Genomic DNA, 19,277 nt, shown 5'->3' on the forward strand with positions numbered 1-19,277 from the left:
GATAAGGTAACATTACCCACAAAAATCATCGTACAAATGAATATTTTTTATGTTGCAAACTAAACTAACGTGATAACTTTTATTGTAATTTAATTTGTGATTATTTCTTTAAATATCTTATTTATCACTTTTATACAATTTTTTCATTAAAATTAAAATACATAAAGTTCATGGAGAAAAAGATATAGAAAAATAAGTTTTTAAATAATTCAAAAACAAAAACATACTAACAACATTAAAATGATAATTCAAAAAATAAATTGGAGAGTAAGTTTTAAAAAAAATCAATATAACACCTTTATTATATATATACTTATAAACATGAATAGCATAAAAATGTAAAAATAAAATCATAATAATATAAATCCAGTTTTAAATAAAATCAAATTACTTTTAGTATATAAATTCAAAAAACAATTAAATTCCATAAAAGAAATTCAAATTTATTCTGCTTTTGAACCATCAATGCATTCTTCAACCTTCAATTATTGATTCGCCTAAAAAATCAGACGACCAACCCAGCTCCTGCCATGCTAGTCATATTTACCATTTTGACAAAATCATTTCACTTGGAATATATCCCAAATGACGTAAAAGTCAGGGCAGGATAGAACTGTAATTTGCAAATAAGTAAATACCCCTATGGGAAGGGAATAATACGTTAGTACAATTTGGCACATAGTACTCTTTTGTAGTTTTGCTGTGACTTGCTTTTCCTTGTTAAAGAACTTTGAATTGAAGAACTCCAAGATTGCAAAAAGCTTTACTCCCTAGATTGCAGAGTGTTGAATGAGATCTTATAAACATCCAAGTGTTTAATAGTGTGTTTGAATATTTATGGTGAAAAATAACCAATTATCAAGTTATGAATAATGAGGTTAGATTAAGGTATATACCCAGCTACCCCATGTTGATTGCTGAAGGCATATCTAAATATTCAATGAAACTAGCAATGAGCTTATGAGGAGATATAAAATTGCCATAATGGTTGGGAAAAGATGAAGGGAGAAAATAGGGATAAAGATAAGGGATTTAAATTTGATATTTCTAATAAAACTAACAAATTAATATTTTGCATATTAAAAAATCAAGTGTTAATGAAAATTTTGAAACCTGGTTATATAAATTTGCATGTCTACCCTAGTCTATTTAGATAAGAGAGGATTTTTTGTTGTTGTTGAAAAGTATTCCTCCCTACTAATCCTAATTAATAGTGGTGGTGGTAATATATGCAAATATTCATTGCACATGTACCCTGCTGGGAACATGCACATAACAAGGTTCAGAACAAACACAAACATCAGAGAACTTATTTGCATTGTCCTTGCTACCACCCATTATAAAGCAGACTGCAGAGCAACTTAATATGCTTTCCAGTCAAACAAACATAGTGTGCAAATCTGAGACATGTTTTTTTTTTTTTTTGTTTAACATTTCTTCAAGGGGAAGAAAGAAAAGAAACATATATATAATAAATATATAAATATAAATATCTAGAAAAGCAAAGGCACAAATCCTACTGTGGTCCCCTACATAACGCAATAACATCACACCTTTTGCAAAAGAAAATCACCCCAGCCACAAAACACTGATGATCTTTATCAACAACAAGTCTCTCTCTCTCTCTCTCTTGGCCGTATGCACCAGCTCATAATAATAACTAGAAAAAAAACATCATTCATCTGCCAAGGATAAAGGAGACTACATAAGTACAAATATAATTTTTTTTATAGGTAAGCATGAAATGGAATTATATTAAAAAGGGTGTGATAATGAGAGTAGGGAAGAAGAAGCAGGATCATCACCGGTTTGGATTCTGGAGTTGGAAGCAAGATCTAGCCAGGAATCTGTTGTTGTGTTCTTTGGTGGCCACTCCCCAAAGAAACGGTGAAGGGGTCTCTGACCTGTTGTTGTCTCAGCTTCTTTCTCTTTGCTTGGCCTTGTTGATTTGAAGTCTGTCCCTAAAACAAAACAGTGTTGTTGTTGTTGTAGTTGCTGCTCTTGCTGTCTTGGGTTGGTGGTGGCATCATTATTAATGTTCTGAAAGTTGGAGTTTGAATAGGACTTGTAGGAGCTCATTGATAGTTGTTGGTACGAGTCTGTATAGCTCCTAGCTGATCCTGATGCTTCTGGGAAGAAAGCTCTCTCATCCACATCTTCCCTTATTCCATGAACATGCCTGCTATCAAGAATCAACAAGTAGAGAACATCATAACAATTAGCTACAACAATAATAACAAAGTCTTGTGAACATATGAAATTAATCCAATAATTAAAAAAATGATAAAAGGAGACTCTATCTGATATTTATAACAAAACTAATAAAATAACGTTTGGCCGCCGATAAAAAAACAAAGCCTTGTTCTATTAAGTAAAGTCAACTACATGAATCGTACAATGCTATTACCTCGGTTCAAAACTAAACTAGTTTTTAAAAATTAAAACAAGAACACAATAAAAAAAAGTAATACTTTTTATTCTACAACATACCTATAATTCTTTTCATCATGAGAATAAGAGCCAGCAGAGTCCATGAATAGGTGGTGGGTGGTGGCATCTTGGGGTGGAAAATCAGCATCTGGGGGTCTAGAGGAGGTTGATTGGGAGTAGAAGAAGGGATTGAGAGAAGAGTTTTGGTAGGATTGGGAAAAGGGTTGGGACTGATCAATAGGCATAGAAGAGGGCAAATGAGAGAAAGGGAAAGAAGAGGGTGGTGGTGGTGGTGTTATGTTGGGGTTACTGTTATTGGTCAAGGAAAGGTTTCTGGTATAAGATGATGGGATTGTTTGGGAGGTGTTTGTGGCGGTGCTTGTTGCTGAAGAAACTTCCACAGGCTTTCTTGAACGGTTTCTGCCTCTGTGCATGTGTCTTTCACAGTACTTTGAGTCTGGATATGCCTCCTTTGAACATCTCCATTTCTTGCCATCTGTTCTTCTGCACCTCCCTGGCTCTGGGTCTACTTTTCTGCCAAATCCCATTTCAAAACATCCCCACCCAACTGCAGCCAGAGAGAGTTATGACAACAAACCAGGCTCTAAATTTTATTTGTCCCTCATAAAAAAGTAAGACATATATAATAATAACCACTAGAGTATTTTATTAAAAAAAACAGAAAAGTATCCATGGCCTTAAAAAAAAAAATATTAGTAACATGCTAGCTAAACTGAAAAAGCACTTACTTGGATGATGTGGGAAGAGCCTTGAAGAAATTGAAGTGTCTAGACTTCTTTTAATAGAGTAGATGAGATCTGGTGGGATAGGTGTTCCTGTAACCATGTACTTAAAAACAAGAGCTTGTTGCTCAAGCTCTTGCCACTGAATTTGTGTGAACGGAGACCTATTTCTTGCACCTGCACTTGCACTCATCATTTTGAGACAACAAAAAGAAGAAAGGGTTTGTGTTTGTGTTTTCTCTCTAAAATAGTGGTGAAATGAAGAACAACAAAGATATAAGATTTCAAAGAGTGGAATAAAAGACTAAAAGAGAGTTTAATTTTTTTCTCTAGATGGGGTGATAGTAATTTGGACTTCGGAGGGTCATTTTTTGATATTTTCTTTAATATTTTTTTTTCAAGGGTAGCAGATTCTTTCTCCTGTGCATGGATAATACTAATGGGTCTGAAGAGTCTGATGATGCTTTCTGGCTTTGCTGCCACCTCCTCTCTATTTCTCTAATGTGCTGGATGATGGGTGAGTGAGTGAGTCTGCTCTTATAATGACTGCACCTCTGTTGCTTCTGTTTTTTTCTCTGCAGCTGCCTTTGTTGCTGCCCTTGTCTCTGACATCTTTACAGAAATCCATAAACAAATGTACAAAGGAAAAGGAGGAAAAATTAAATTAAAATGCATGTTAGTTCATGCACCTTTGATTTTGCTCTCTCCACATCACTTCATGGAAAACAGTGCCATGCCATCCGGTTATGTGAAGTGTAAGCTGCCCAGGAATACTACTGGTTGCTATTAGTATATCAATCTCGTCCAATATGATTTACATGTTTAATTAAGTGATTCAAAATATTAATTCTAATTAATTTTTAAATATAAAATAAATTATGTTAAAAAAATATATCTACAATGTGTGTTTATAATTTCTGACAAAAATTAATCCAACTACAAAAACTAGTTCCTACCAATTTCATGATCAATCTCTCTTTTGCAATGGTAAACTTTTTGAATAAGAGAAAGTCTCGTACGTGTTATTTTTAATCTTTTTTTTTTTGGCTTGAAGCATGCGTGGCGTTATGTCATTGATAGATTTGGAGGCCAAGGCTAGAGCTGAATCCTGCTTTTTTTGGCCACGGATTGATGCTTTCTCCTTTTTTCATTTCACCCCCCCAAGCATCTCACTTTCATCAGTGGAATTTGGGTTACAGTCAATTTGGCCTTTAACTCTCTATTGGCCACCGTCTTGTCAATAGGCCATCATAACCCTTTACAGTTTTCTTCCTTATTCATTTCCATAACCACAAAACGTCAAAACCAATATTCATCAAACTTTGTGGTAATTCAAAAAACACAAAACTTCAATGTATTTTTTCATGCTTGAGTTAGAGTTTTAATCAATAATCGGTCAAATGAATGTTTTCTGAGATGAAGCTCCAATAAAGTATTTGAATTGACTGAGAAATTCAAAGTCAAGTAACATCATAAAAAGTGAGATTAACTATTTTTTTCATGTATCCTATGAAACAATCTTATTTGAATTGAGTAAAATTATTATGAATTATAAATGTTAAGAATAGTCCCACATCGGGTAATTCATGAATATGACAAGTGTTTATATAGCTGGGTAGACCACCCAATTAAGAACCGGTTTTTAAGGGGACCTTTCGGATGCCTAAGCTGCACTATTAAATTTAATATGATATCAGAGTCATCTTCTGTTTCTTTTCGGTGGGTGCCCACATCAGGTAATTCTATAAAATTTAATAATAAAATTTTTCTACTCAGTATTTAATATAATTATATATTAAATATTTAAACTCAAAATATCTGTTAGGTGGATTGATTCGCATACTTGACACTAAAATTGGAATTGATTATAAGAAAATTGAGTCTTATTCAAACACTCTATATTTTACTTTTTCTCTAATGCAAAAAAATTGAATTTATCTCGACAAAAATAAAGTCATATTAAACATGTCATAATTATAATTTAGAAAGCAAGAATCAAAATATTTAAGATACTGCATCTGAATTTTTCCTAATTAAAAATCCTCATCAAAAGGATTAAGTGCAATGATTATATAGTAGTTTAGACTTTACACTCCCAACTTTGTGGTAACTAAGCAAACCATATGAAAGTATATATGACAAATTTCCAATCTCAAAAAATATCAGGATGGCAGCAAGGGAAAGGATCAAAGGACTTTTTTTTTTTCTTTCACTTTATTAGATTACTATTGAAAATTATATTAACCTTTTGAAGTTCACTAGATACACTAGAGATGAATGATGCTGGTTGGGACAGTGCAAGTAAAAGACTATCGGGTAGAAGGAAGTTCGGAGTTGTTTGCTTGCAATTGAAAGCACTTGACTTTCTCCCTAGGGGTTGGCAGAAGGTGTCAGGAAAGTGCACTCTGAGGGGTTAAAACTGTTCACACTCTGTTGCTCTGCCCCAAAACACATGCTCTCTCCCCCTCCTTTATTTTGACACACCTAACTGAGCCTTTCATTCATTAACCCAAAAATTTCCTGAATTACATTTCCATTGAGCTCATCTCTTTCCATTTTTGTGATTTGTGGAGTGTTTGCTGGCTGACTGGGTGCAGGCTTCAAAATAATCGCCTCTTTCCCTTTGACTGGATATGGATTCAGACTAGCCTATCTATCTATATGCACTTCAACCTTACATGTGTAATTTTATTTGTTTAGCATCATCATGTATTTTGTATCAACTTCTTTCTGAGGAAAATGACTCCTCTTCCCAACACAACTCCCATTGCTCATGATTATCCCTATAACTCCTTAGTGAATGTTTGGTTCAACCTCACAAACAAAAAACATGAATCCATAACGTGAAAATCTGAAGCTATATAGACTAGCTTTTATATTAACATGAAATTTCAAATGGATTTTGTCAGACTTGATATCAAACCAACCATGCTATTAATATTAGCTCATGGTGGTTTTTTTTCAGAGCTACCTGAAATTTATGTGATAAAGCTTGGATCTTTCTTACAATAGTAAACCTAATATATCATTTGCATACTAATATTTTATAATTTAAATAGCAAAGTAAAATTGTTTTTAAAATATAAATATAATTATATTTTGATAACATTATTTTAAACTGTGTTTTATAACCACAATTGAACTTGTAACATCAATTTTCTTTATGATCTACTTAATTGCATCACAATTACATTAGCTGTTAGGGATATAAGTGGGTCAGATTTGATCTATTTTGCAACCCAACCTAATAAAATAAAATTGGGTTGGATTGAGTCACTTTTATTTTTTTGTAAACAACCCAAATCGAATCAAGTGATTAAGGTTGAGTTAAATAGTTGGATCGACCAATTAAAATATCAAAATATTCTGGAAATTAAAAAAATATGAAAATCTAAAAAAACAAACAAATAATATAACAGGAAAGATGAAATAAAAATACATTTCATCATTCATAGTTAAAACTAAAAAGAAATTAAAATTAAAATGAGACTAGCACTATATTAATTATAGTAATTTCATAACTTGTATTTAGAACCCAACAAGTACATGTAGTATTTTATCACAATTAAAAATTAAGTACTGAATCAGTTCAAGACATTTGAAGTAAAGGCATTCGACTATTGTGAAAACTAGTTAAACATGTACAATCTGACCACAATCAAAATGACAATGTACACTTTATAAGAAGTTTAGAATGAACTACAAATAGACCGCTTCAACTCAAGCATAATGATAAATTAGTCGTGTAAGCAAAGGCTCTAATGCATGCCCAAATTAGAAACCATACTTTTAAATTATCATAATTCATATTAATAGTAATATCTACATTGGTTGCATAAAAAAAATATCTGCATTGGGTTGAGTTAGAATAATTGAATTTGAAACTCATTAAATCAATACTTAACTTAATTATAATTGAATAAGTTAAAATCAACCCAGCTCATGTTGTTCATCCAACTTAAGTTATTTTTTATTTGTCAATGAAGAGTTTCAAACTCACTTTGAAGAGTAAACTTGTAGTGGTGTGATGTTTGGTTGGTTAATGTTGTATCAATATTGAATTCTTTTCAATGAGAAAAATAAACATTTAGCAGATCCTTTGGTGGTGAGACCCATTATAGCCGGCATTTGAGGAAAGAAAAAGTATCCTCCATTCTTTGACCTTATCTTCAAAGCCCAAAGGTGCAACTTTCAGATTTCGCAAAGAGATTTTTTTTAAAAAAAAAAAAATCATAGAAATATGTATCTGAAACAAAGAATTCATGTTTCTCTCAAAATCAATTATATTTTTGAAATCCAAAGTGTAACAAACATTTCCAGTTCATTTTAATTACCACAACAGGAAACGTGAGTCATTCAATTAGTCGCCCCACGTGGCATAAATACATACAAATATATTGAACATACGAGTCTTTGACGCTGGACAGTTATAGCAAAAAATCTAATATGAGAAAGGGGAAAACTAAGTACGTGGTATAAAACTCTTACCATATTTTAAGGCAAAATGAAATAAAAATCTTACCAATGACAATCAAAAAAGGGGAAAATAATATTTTGTAAATTTCCCTTGAAACTCTATCTTTTATTTGGTACTGTCACTAATTTGGAATTTTTCTAAAAGGCAAAAATGTATCAGATCATCATATGGCCATGATCTCATTCTTAATTTTCTTTTTTTTTCTTTCTTGCTATCCGGTTTTTATTATAAAAGTTATGTTGTACAACATATTTCACTTACTTTTTAATTTTTTTACTACTTAAAACTTATTTGATTGTTTGGTAAATAGATTTTTAAAAATAATTTTTCATTAATTTGTAGTATTTTTTTAAAAGGTTTCTTGAAGTAGTATTTTTAAAAATGGTAATTTCTAACTTTTTATATTTTCTTTTATTTTTATCATGGATATATTTATTCATTTTTCTTGTTATATTTTTTGAATAAATCATGATATTATTATTTTTATGTTATTTTATATTTTTTAACTATTTCAACAGATAATTTTATCGAATACTTTTAATTTAATAAACTAGTTAGAAGCTAGAAAGTTAACAGAAAGTTGAAAGTTGAAAAACTAACTCATTAAATTAGAAATATTCAATAAAACTGACTGTTGAAATAGTTAAAAAATGTAAAATGACATATAAATAATAAAGTCATGATTTATTTTTAAAAAAATATAACAAAAAAAAATGAATAAATATATCAATCATAAAAGTGAAAGAAAATAAATAAAAAAAAAAAGCCGCATGCTAGAAGCTAATCTTTTAAAAAACTACTTCAATTAATGTTTTAAAAAAATATTAAAAGCTATTGAGAAATTACTAAAAAAGTTTGTTTATCCAACAATCAAATGAATTTTTCAATTAATAAAAAAATTAAAAGTTAGATGAAATATTTTATCAAACATAATCTAAATTTATCTTAAATTAATATTTTTTAAACTATTCTGGTGAACAAACTAATTAATATTAATGATTTATATTTTTCTCACCGTAAATATTTTAAGAAACAACTTTGCTATAATTCATCAACAGTCTTAAGTTATCAATATTTATGTGGTGCCAGTAAACCATAACTAAATGAATATCAATGTAAGCTACCAATATGGAAGAGTTACTTGTCTGTATAAACTCAACAAATTCATTTATGACCTAATTAACTACGATTTTGAAAACGGTGTACGATGGATAGGGTATTAATCCTCGCTCAGCCATCTTATTAGATAAAAATCTGTTAATCTTTGAGACAAGTACAAATCTGTTTTATGCTTTTTTAAGCTTATATTTTAACAAACATGCATATAGAGAGTGAGAAAAATGGATATGTAAAAAGTTTTTACAAAATCATTTAATTATAATTTATTATGTATCATAAATTTTTTGTTAATTTTTAAAATTAATTCACATGTGTAAAATATGTTTGTATGGTCATTGTATAAATGGTAAAACTTTGAAAAAGTATTTATACCAAAAATAAATTTGTTGATACTTTCAGTTTTTGAAATAGAAAAATCATAGGAAAAAAATTATACATTAAAAGTGTAAAAAGTTTTATATCCTATTCAATCACAATCCAATCATATATAATAAAATTATTAATTTTTATAAAAATCATATTAATGATAATTTATAATTAAATAATAATATAAAATCATTTTACATGATTAATATATAAACATTAAACTCAGAAGCATTAAATATGAAATTACGGGTACTCATCATATGAACACAATAACCTTGCTATATGGCCAGGTTTAAAGCCAAACCTGCAGAGCAGAACTGAACTATAACGGAGGTGGGGATAAACTGCACCTGACTCAATTCTGACTTTTACCCAAGCTCGGTCATGGAGTACGCCGTAGTGATGGTATTTTATATTTCGTAAAAATATAAATTCCAAAATGAGATGCGCAGGAGGAGGAATAATAATAATAATATGAAAAAATAAGGTAAAAATCAGATGAAGTAAAAAATAAATAAACATTTATAATTACTACATTGACATCACAAAATCTATTCCAAAACAGTAATTAATAAGAATTGCAGTAATTGATTTTACACAAATTCGATGCTGCTGCTTACTCCATTTTTTCATTTTTTCTTCATCCACCGCCCACTTTCATTTGGTTTGTAGTGTGTATGCTAGTGGTTTTGAGTAACAGGAAAAGATCATAAACGTGATCGATTCTAAAAATATCATTACATCACATAGCCCTAAATAATCTCGTTGTGTTTCCTATTTCCATAATAAATTCATATTTTTACTTTTCTGTAGCTCAGCGATGTACCTAGGACATTATATTTAGGTGTGTCAGAAGTCATCCTCAAAATATTACTACTTTACTAGTATTATTTATATATTTAGATTACATGACCGTAACCTTCATATTAGAGTTAATTCCAAATTTGGAACTCTTTTTAAGGACGGAACTCTTTATATTACTAAAGTTTTAATACATTGGTACTAAAAACCATATATATGAATCATAAAAGAAATATCAATCATATTGATCTTTAAATATGAAATATATTAATATTACGTAGCTACATTTTTTTATTTCTAAGGTTTATTAGTGATCAGATTTTTATATGACGAGTACACTATCAAAATTTCCACGACTACTCGACTAGGGTAGGAGTTAGTTTACCTTTTTCGATCAAAGCCAGGAGATGTATCATAGTATATTGAAGATTGTAGTTCCAATTAGGTTCACACCGTAATCATCAAATGTCAAAACAACATATTCCTCTATATTATATTTTAAAAAGAAAATAAGGAACCATGAGGGATCAAAATTAAAACACATGCATGTAAAATCATTTGAACCTATAACAAAACAGATCACATCTATTCCTAAAAACGCTTCTCGAATTAAAAAAAGAAAGAGAGTCTCACCAAACTAAACCATTTATCGTAATATCATGTGATATAAGTTGATTCACAAAAATTATCCTCATGAATCATGATAAACTTGAGATATAAAAAAAGACATAGAATGACTAATATTTAATTATATATATGATTTGCCCATCTATTTCTAAGTCTTCAAGGCACCACTTTAACCAACTTAAAAGCTTGGATAGCAAGCATGGAGTCACACTCGATTCAAAGTTTTTTCCACCCTCTAGCAAAAGCTATCTCTATAGCTATCATCACCCCCAACCGATTCAGCATGAAGTGCGAAAGAGATACCCATGTTGGAAGATAAATCATCCATAAAAATGCCTCCACATCCAGCTCGATCTAGACTTGTTACTATTGTATTTGTAACGATGTTATTACTTCTTCCCAGCTCTAGGAATATAATTCTACTTAAATTTACTGTTGTGACGATAAGATGATGAACTATTGAAATCTATTTATTTATAATTTAAACAAGTTAAAATGCGTTATATGTAGTGTTGAAATTTTAAATTTTTTTAGTATGAAACATTTTGTCTTTCATTTTTTTTAATGGACAAATATTTGTTATTAGTTTTTATTAATAGAAAGGATTAAATTCGTAATTTTTTTCTTTCATTTTTTCTTATCTACTCAACCGATCTTATATCTCCACATTTTGTTTATTTTACGCTTAACTTTGGTCATATCTGGATCTCCAATCTATGTTTTCTTCTGTTTTTAACCGTATCTCTATTTAGTTTCCTGATTCACAATACTTCAACTACCAAATTAATGAATATCCATAACCTAATTCTTAGTTTTTTAGTAATATAAATATACTAATAATAAATCAACTACTCTTTTATCACTTTCTTCTTCTCCTATATACCTTGTGGATCACCATTTTTGAATAAACAATATTTTTTTAAAAATAAAAAGGATAAACAATATATTGACTACATCATTTAATGCAATATTTTTACTAACGAAATGTAATTTTTTATTTATGAAAAGTTGAGTTTTTGTTGCTTGTATAATAATATTAACCATCCATATTACATTTCATTGTTACCCCTTATCTAATTCTTTTCATTTTTTAACCTATTTTTTTATTTGTTTTTCCTCAATCACAATAGTTTAATTACCAAATAAATAAGTGTCTCTGCACAATAGTTTAATTACCAAATAAATAAGTGTCTCTGTGTAACTTCATTCTTTTTTATAAATGAGTTAATTAATATATAAGTACCAATTAATTATACACCATTGAGTACCTATTTTTATAAGTTGATCAAGCTACTTATTTTTTTCTTCTTCCCCAGCCACTCAATTCAAATTTGGATTAAATTGATTGAGATAAAATACATTTTTTAATCTGATATTTTTAATTATATTTATTTTGATCTTTTCTTAAAAAATAATTTTAATCCTTTATATTTTAAATTGAGACAATAGTTGTTCCAATATAATAATATTTTGTATTTTATTTTATTTTAAGATACAATCGAGTCTCAAAATCCAAAAATGACTATTATAATTGAAAACATAGAGATTAAAAGTTTACTTTAGCTAATTAATTGAATCTCACCATCAAATGAAAGTTATATTTTTTTGGAAATTTCATTACTATCTAAGCGCATATTATTTGTTAATAAAATGAAAATTTTACATAAAAATAGGGAACCCAAAACTTATATAAGTTGTTGACATGACGTTTATCTAAAAAAATTAAATGAAGTAAAAAAATAAAAGTGTATTAATATGAATTGGATTCATAATTATTTATTGGTATACAAGACAATAAACCACTAACATATTTGCTTTGTTTAGTTAATTATATTAACATTATTTTCTATGTATTAATATGAATTGGATTTATAATCTTTAAAAATATTTATTTATCAGTTATTTTTAACTTAAATATTAGAAATTGATATTTTTCTTATTTATGACTTGCAGATATGAAAATGAGGGATTAAAAGAAAAAAAAATTAGAAAATATTAAGAATATAAGAAAGGAAGATTTTTTGGCATCAGACCCAAGTCCATTCTAGCAACGATAGAAAAGGGAGTCAAGTCCAAGTCCACTCCAGCAGCTATAAAAAGGGAGTCAAGCAAGGCAGAAAAGACACACCGAGTCTCAGAACACTCTAATACACACCTAAAGTCTCATAACTCTTCTTTAGGGAATTCTTTATTCTCTTTCATCATTTTCTATTCCTTTTTTCCATTTCTTCTCCTCCATCAGTTTCTATATCCCTTTTCTAGTGTAAGACCCCTTATGACTATGAGAGACTAAACCCTTAGTTAGGGTCTGACAGGCCTAAAAAGTTAAAAAATGTATTATACCCTGCATATTTACCAATGCAAACAAGTGTTTTTTTTTTCTACTATCCTTTCTTATTTTTAATTTCATGCATTATTCATCCTTACATCATCTTTGGGGGTTAGCATGTCTTATTTTTAGAAATTAGTCGCTCAACAGAGGGTAATTTCTAATAGAACTAAAAAGAAGGGATATCTTAATAAAATCATTACTAGACATAGAGTGATTGCATTATGCTCATGCATCAAAGCAAACATCTAGAATTAGAACTTCATGCATTTTATCTATTGACTCTTTGCAAAGACATTTGGCAGATAAATAGGTAAAATAGACTTATCATCGTGAGACATCAGGGGCAAGTATTCTAATAGATGTGGATAGGATAAGTTCACTTGATTGAAGAAAAATAACAAATAATACATCTTAGATAAATAAAACATGCTAGGTCCTTATATTCTCATCCCATTGAATTTCCTATTCTTTTATTTTTTATTAATAGTTATTATTTTATACTCGGTTCTTTTAAATTTATCTTTTATACCTCATCTTATCTTTTTCTCTTATAAATTGGAAATTATTCAACACAATGTACAAAATAAAGTCTATGTGAAAATTGACACTCGGACTTCCGAGTCTTTATTACTTAGACATTTGGTACACTTGTCAACGAGTTAACAGTATCATTAGTAAAGACTTATTTTTTTCTCCAAATTATCAAAATTTATAAATATTTAATATATAAATCTTTTTAATTTTTTTTATCATTTAATATGTTTTTATTTTGAATAGGTTACATATTTTTTTTTAATTACCCATTTCATAAATTAATATGTAAATTATTTACATAATATTTTTGTAAATTGATTTTTATATACAAATTATTTTTACTCTAATGAAAAAGATTTTTATATTAAATATTTTTTAATTTATAAATTTTGATAATTTGAAAAAATTTAATAACCCTTGAGTAATAATATATTGAAAATAATGTTAATTTAGTAAACTAAATGAAATAAATGTGCTAGTGATTTATTGTATTTATGAATAAAAGGTCATGAATTTAATTTTTATTAAGATATTTTTATTTTTTTACTTTATTTAATCTTTTTTTCATATAAGTGTCATGTGTACAATTTACAAGTTTCATGCAAATATCAATATGTCACATAAGAAATCAATTTTTTTTTATATTACAATTGCAGGAGAATCAAAATTAATATTTAACTAAAAAAAAGCAGCTATCGACCGTAATTTCGATACTTAATCAGTTAACCACAATCAACTTCCAGGTTGCCAAATCAACTTTTTTTTTTTTTTAACTAAGCTGCCATCTTTTCTTAACCGCATTAAGTTTTTTTCTTTTTCTTTTTACACTGCATTAAGTTGGCATCTTGTAAATCAGTTTTTTCATTTCAATTTTTTTAATGTCTTTAATTCGTGTCTTCTAAGTATCTATTACTAGGAAGAAATTAGATATTTAAAATTATAAGTTTGGGCCAGGAACCCGAGATGAATATTAGTTGTCCATTGTAAGTTACAGCCGAAATCCCTCCCTCTTACCCTCTACATGCAAACAGCATATGAAAAATATTCAGCATGTATTTTTCAAACGTACCGTATCATTGATTCATGGTAAAAAGTTCGACTTATTTTTACGGTAAAATAACTTAATGTGCTTTAGACTGTTAGTCTGTTACGATAAAAAGAATGATGATTGAATTAAGCTTTTAGTGCTTTGAAAATTTGTGATTTTATCTTTTTTAATTTTCTTTTAAATGAGTTTTCCATGAAATAGTTTTGTTTTTCTGTTTTTTTATACCAAATCGTTTAATTTCTTTAGTTAATCCCTCCACCCCCCTCGCCCATATTGGTGCATCTAATTACAATCCTGACAGGGATGATGACCTTCAAAAGTCCAAACTCAAACCAGCGTTTTCTTCTACAAACATTAGGCTTGTTTCATGCTTATCTAGAAAAGCCTAGACTGACAAAAAAGGACTAATCATTCGATAGTCATTTAGTAGAATTGTCTTTCTGCCCATATAGTTTTGGTTTCTATAGGAAGTCAACTTTTCCGTCCCTATTTTTTTAAGCAATAGGAACAATGTATGCATGGTAACTTGTTTGCGGTTTCACTGTCTTCCAATTTTCACCATAGCTTTTGTACTTTTTCATAGTCCATATTTGCGTTCCAGTGAAATACCACACTGTTCTTTCCTCTTTCGTTTACCCTTTTGATAAGAATTCGAGGGACAGCAAGGAAAACTGTTAGAAACAGTGTAACCTCGGAATCTGTTGGAAGACAGATAGATAATATACGCTTCAGTGTGAGGCAGATCATCCATCATTTATTTTGCTTTGTTAGATTTATGGCCAAGTCATTGTCCAATAAAAGTCCAAAGGAATCAAAGGGAAAAAAATCTCGTTCACAGTGGCAGATTGGAGTGAATAGTGAAAAAGAAACTTCAGTAAACATCTGAGATTCTTCATTCCATGTATCAGAAGAAGATCTTAATCTTGCAGTGCTTTGTTAACTTCTACCTTGTCTTCAAGTTACCCTTCATATCAAATTAATAACAATTTTTGGACCTTATTAACAATTGAAAAAAAAAACTTAGGTAATGCAAGAAAGTTTAAAATAATTTTATACTATCATCTAATAATAAATTATTTTATAATAAGTTAATTTGTTAATTTTTATGATAATTATCTTAACAATTAACTGTAATGTTTGTTGATTATTAATTTTCAGTCATAAATCATTGTCTGTGTAATCAAATGTGATTATTTATGATTGGATAACTTGCGTAATTATTAAATTTAAAACTGAACATGCTACTTTGATCTTAATATTATTCCAATATTTTCCATAGCTGCTTTGTAGTTAATTGGAATGTAAAACCTTAGCCCATGCCAAAAGCTAACACTAAAAAGGACAAACCGGCAATGCAGACTATTTTTTTGCCCTTCAGTTACGCCATAAGGTCTTCTATACCGGCCAAATGATAGTGATAAGAAATCTTAGCAAGAAGAGCTTTTCTCTTTTCCACACATTTACATGGTTCCTATTGAAAGAACAGCAAAGCTTTTAGCTGTCAAATGTCTGTGTTCATGAGCTTCCTTTCCTTCCCACATGACTTTGGACCACATTGTATGAAGTTTCATTTTCTGCTCCTGCTATAGTCTTGCGTTAGCTGTCTCAAAATAACATTAAATTCTCCAAAATTAGGAAAAATAATTATTAGAAAATTAAGTGTGAATGATTAGTTTTACATTAGTTAGAAAAGAGCTTAATGAAAAATATATAAAAAAATAACTCATATAACTTAATTAAGATTTTGGATGGAAATACCGTGCCTGATTTTTTGTTAACTGGGTGCTCCCGGACTCAACCAAGGCACCGACCCAATAATAATTGCTTCGTCTTTGAACTTTTGATAATTAACTGCTTGATATGACACTTGTGGCTGTTATCTCCACATGATGTAGATTGATTGATAATAGTTACTAGCAATGACTTGCAAAGTAGTTAACGGTTTTCGGTAGGACAGAAATTTGATTAATATGAACTTTTATCCAACCTAAATAAATTTCCTAGCTATCTGATGTTTTATGATGTATATCCACAGTTTTTCCTTTTTTGGAGTTACTTCTGTGGGATTTTTCTCTATCATTAATTATTCATTTACTCTTTATACTTGTATTTTTTATTTATTTTAGTAAAAACAGTTTCTTTTGTCGCTACACATGTTTTTTTTTTTTTTTTTAATTTTTGCAAATATAATTTCTTTTAGTCCTTAGAGCAAAAATCAAAGGAACTAAAAATGACATGTATAGAGAGTAGAGAGTAAAAGAGAATGCTTAAGTTAAAGATGAAATGGAATAATTTTTATACTTACATTAACCAACCGAATAATTAAACCTTATTTTCCTTGTAAGATTCAAACTAAGAAAGACTTTCCACTTTGGAAAGTTTTTTGTACACACACTATGTAACAAGTGAGCATATATAGTGTCCACTAGATAACCTCTTGAGGAAATTTCCTATCTGATTATTGTCATTACAGTATGAGCCCCCAAGTGCCAATAATAAATTAGGGCCATCTTTACTCGCCAATATGGTTTTAATTATGAAAACAGCTTTTCATTTTCTTTGTCTGATGCCACAGTGGGGGGGGGACCTTATCAGCTGCAATGTTCTAAAGAATCCATAAAGTGTTACTCTGGCTCTCATTTTGCCTTTGTCGTTATTAGCTGAATGGGCATATATGTTCAAACCTCCAACTTGCAACAAACCTCAATATATATATATATAACACCATATTGTGTAGAGTATCCTACCATTCATTCCCATTTTTCACACCACCAAGCCAACAGAAGATGTTTCTCCACATTGTTTTCCTCCTTTCCCTTCTCTCATCCACTTCCCATGCCACTGTCCAAGACTTCTGTGTGGCAGACCTTAAGGGTGCAGACACCCCTTCAGGCTACCCCTGCAAGCCACCTGCAAATGTAACTTCAGATGACTTTGTGTACACAGGCTTAGCTGAAGCTGCAAATGTCACAAACATAATCAATGCTGCTGTGACCCCAGCTTTTGTTGCTCAATTCCCAGGTCTCAATGGCCTTGACCTCTCTGCAGCAAGATTAGACCTTGGTCCTGGTGGTGTTATCCCACTCCACACTCACCCTGGTGCCAATGAACTACTCATTGTTCTCCAAGGTCACATCCTTGCTGGATTCATATCTTCAGGTAACATAGTTTATCAGAAGGTGCTAAAAAAGGGAGAGCTCATGGTTTTCCCACAAGGGTTGTTGCACTTCCAAATTGCTGTTGGTAAGAGAAAGGCCCTTGCTTTTCCTGTCTTCAGCAGTGCTTTTCCTGGCCTTCAAATCCTTGACTTTGCACTCTTTGCCAGCAATTTCTCCACTCCTTTGGTGACACAGACCACTTTCCTTGACCCTGCCATAGTGAAGAAGCTTAAGGGTGTTCTTGGGGGAAGTGGCTAGAGTACTACTTATTTGTGTTCATGGATAGTTTTTTATTATTTTGCTCAATTTATTATTATTCCTTGTGTTTGTTTCAATTCGTTAGACTTGTGCAGGTCTCATGGTCATTGAATTATTATGCTCGTGTCAATGTAGAGCAATTAATAAATTTGCATGCTTTATTTGTCTTCCATCATTTCTCTGTTCAAAACTAAAATTGTGTTGAGATTTGAGTATTGCTATGTTAAGAAGGGTTGTTTGCCAATGTCGCTAAAGAATCTTATCCACATTTTCCCTGGTTGTTACATGTCGGGCTAAAGATGATATTTGTCCTTTACTATCACGCATGTTTTAATTAATTACAGTTGTCCACACGGCTCGTAATATGTTTTTTTTTGCCTGTTTGCCAATGTAGTAGTATTATTTATATAAATAGTTCTTTTTTATTATTGTTTCTATTATAGTATTTCTTTGGAACTTAAATCTGAGACCTTATTCATTGTAAAAAACCGGCTCGGGTGAGAATTGCATAAGTCTCATAAAGTTTACATTGTTATACCTCTAGTTGATGTGAAGTTGCAACTTATTCCCTCACGCTAACAAGGGACATATGGAGTGTGGACAAATGAAGATAGCCCAATAAAAACACTTTCTCATGTTTAGGAATAGAGATATCTAAAATGTAGACAAATATGGCGATATGATGACAGCTCTAAAATAGATTTTGATATCAAATTGAGATAAAACATTTTTTTTTATATTATTGAGCAATTTACAAACTTATTCATTTATTTGTCGTATTCACAAAATTTGAATCAATCTCTAAAGTTTAAGGATTATTATAAAATTATGTAAGAAAAATAAATAACTTGATAAAATAACCAAATGAAAATGGAGTAAAATAGGGAAGCAAAAACACAACAAAATAGAATTACGATATTTCAATATATCTTAACGTGGAAATGTAAATGTTTAAAAATATTAATCATAAACCTCTTTTAAAAATTTATTAAACTTATCTTGATTATTCGTGTGTGTTTGATTTTGTTGTTAAATAATATATTGTTTTTAATTGAATTAAATGAAAAATCTGAATAAATTAATAAAATTATTTATATATTTTTTATATAATCCAAAAAAAAAATTTCCTTCAAATTTACCCGATACTATCTACTCATCATCTAAAATTAATTATTTTATCTATCTAATTTTTTCTCATATAATATTATCTTTCTAATCAATGTAGTTATATATTTTTTATTCATGATATGGCATTTGATATATATATATATATATATATATATATATATATATATATATATATATATATATATATTAATTTTTAAGTTGTCCCTCTCGAACCAACAAATTTCAGGCTCCGCCCATGGCTATAATCTTTTCCCTT

At 29.7% G+C, this 19,277-nt stretch overlaps 2 protein-coding genes across 5 annotated transcripts; one reads left to right on the plus strand and one right to left on the minus strand.

Moving 5' to 3' along the window:
* Nucleotides 1-1,300: 1,300 nt before the first annotated feature.
* On the minus strand, nucleotides 1,301-3,688 carry GRF16 (growth-regulating factor). Of its 4 annotated transcripts, none has more exons than XM_003547671.5 (4): nucleotides 3,180-3,686; nucleotides 2,491-2,998; nucleotides 1,806-2,182; nucleotides 1,301-1,682 (listed from the first exon to the last, which is right to left on the minus strand). In XM_003547671.5, exons 1-4 carry the CDS (start codon nucleotides 3,367-3,369, stop codon nucleotides 1,675-1,677), a joined length of 1,083 nt encoding a protein of 360 aa, XP_003547719.2. In that variant the 5' UTR covers nucleotides 3,370-3,686; the 3' UTR covers nucleotides 1,301-1,674. The 4 variants fall into 4 exon arrangements, with proteins under 4 accessions (XP_003547719.2, XP_040866627.1, XP_006598831.1 ...); XM_041010693.1 differs by having other exon boundaries at nucleotides 1,806-2,179; nucleotides 3,180-3,684; XM_006598768.4 differs by having other exon boundaries at nucleotides 1,301-2,182; nucleotides 3,180-3,688.
* A 13,529-nt stretch (nucleotides 3,689-17,217) lies between these two features.
* Nucleotides 17,218-18,141, plus strand: LOC100816355 (germin-like protein). The gene has a single exon (NM_001358025.1). It carries the CDS (start codon nucleotides 17,264-17,266, stop codon nucleotides 17,891-17,893), a length of 630 nt encoding a protein of 209 aa, NP_001344954.1. The 5' UTR covers nucleotides 17,218-17,263; the 3' UTR covers nucleotides 17,894-18,141.
* Nucleotides 18,142-19,277: the final 1,136 nt, after the last annotated feature.

Source organism: Glycine max, chromosome 16, assembly GCF_000004515.6.
Source record: "Glycine max cultivar Williams 82 chromosome 16, Glycine_max_v4.0, whole genome shotgun sequence".
Classification (NCBI taxonomy): domain Eukaryota; kingdom Viridiplantae; phylum Streptophyta; class Magnoliopsida; order Fabales; family Fabaceae; genus Glycine; species Glycine max.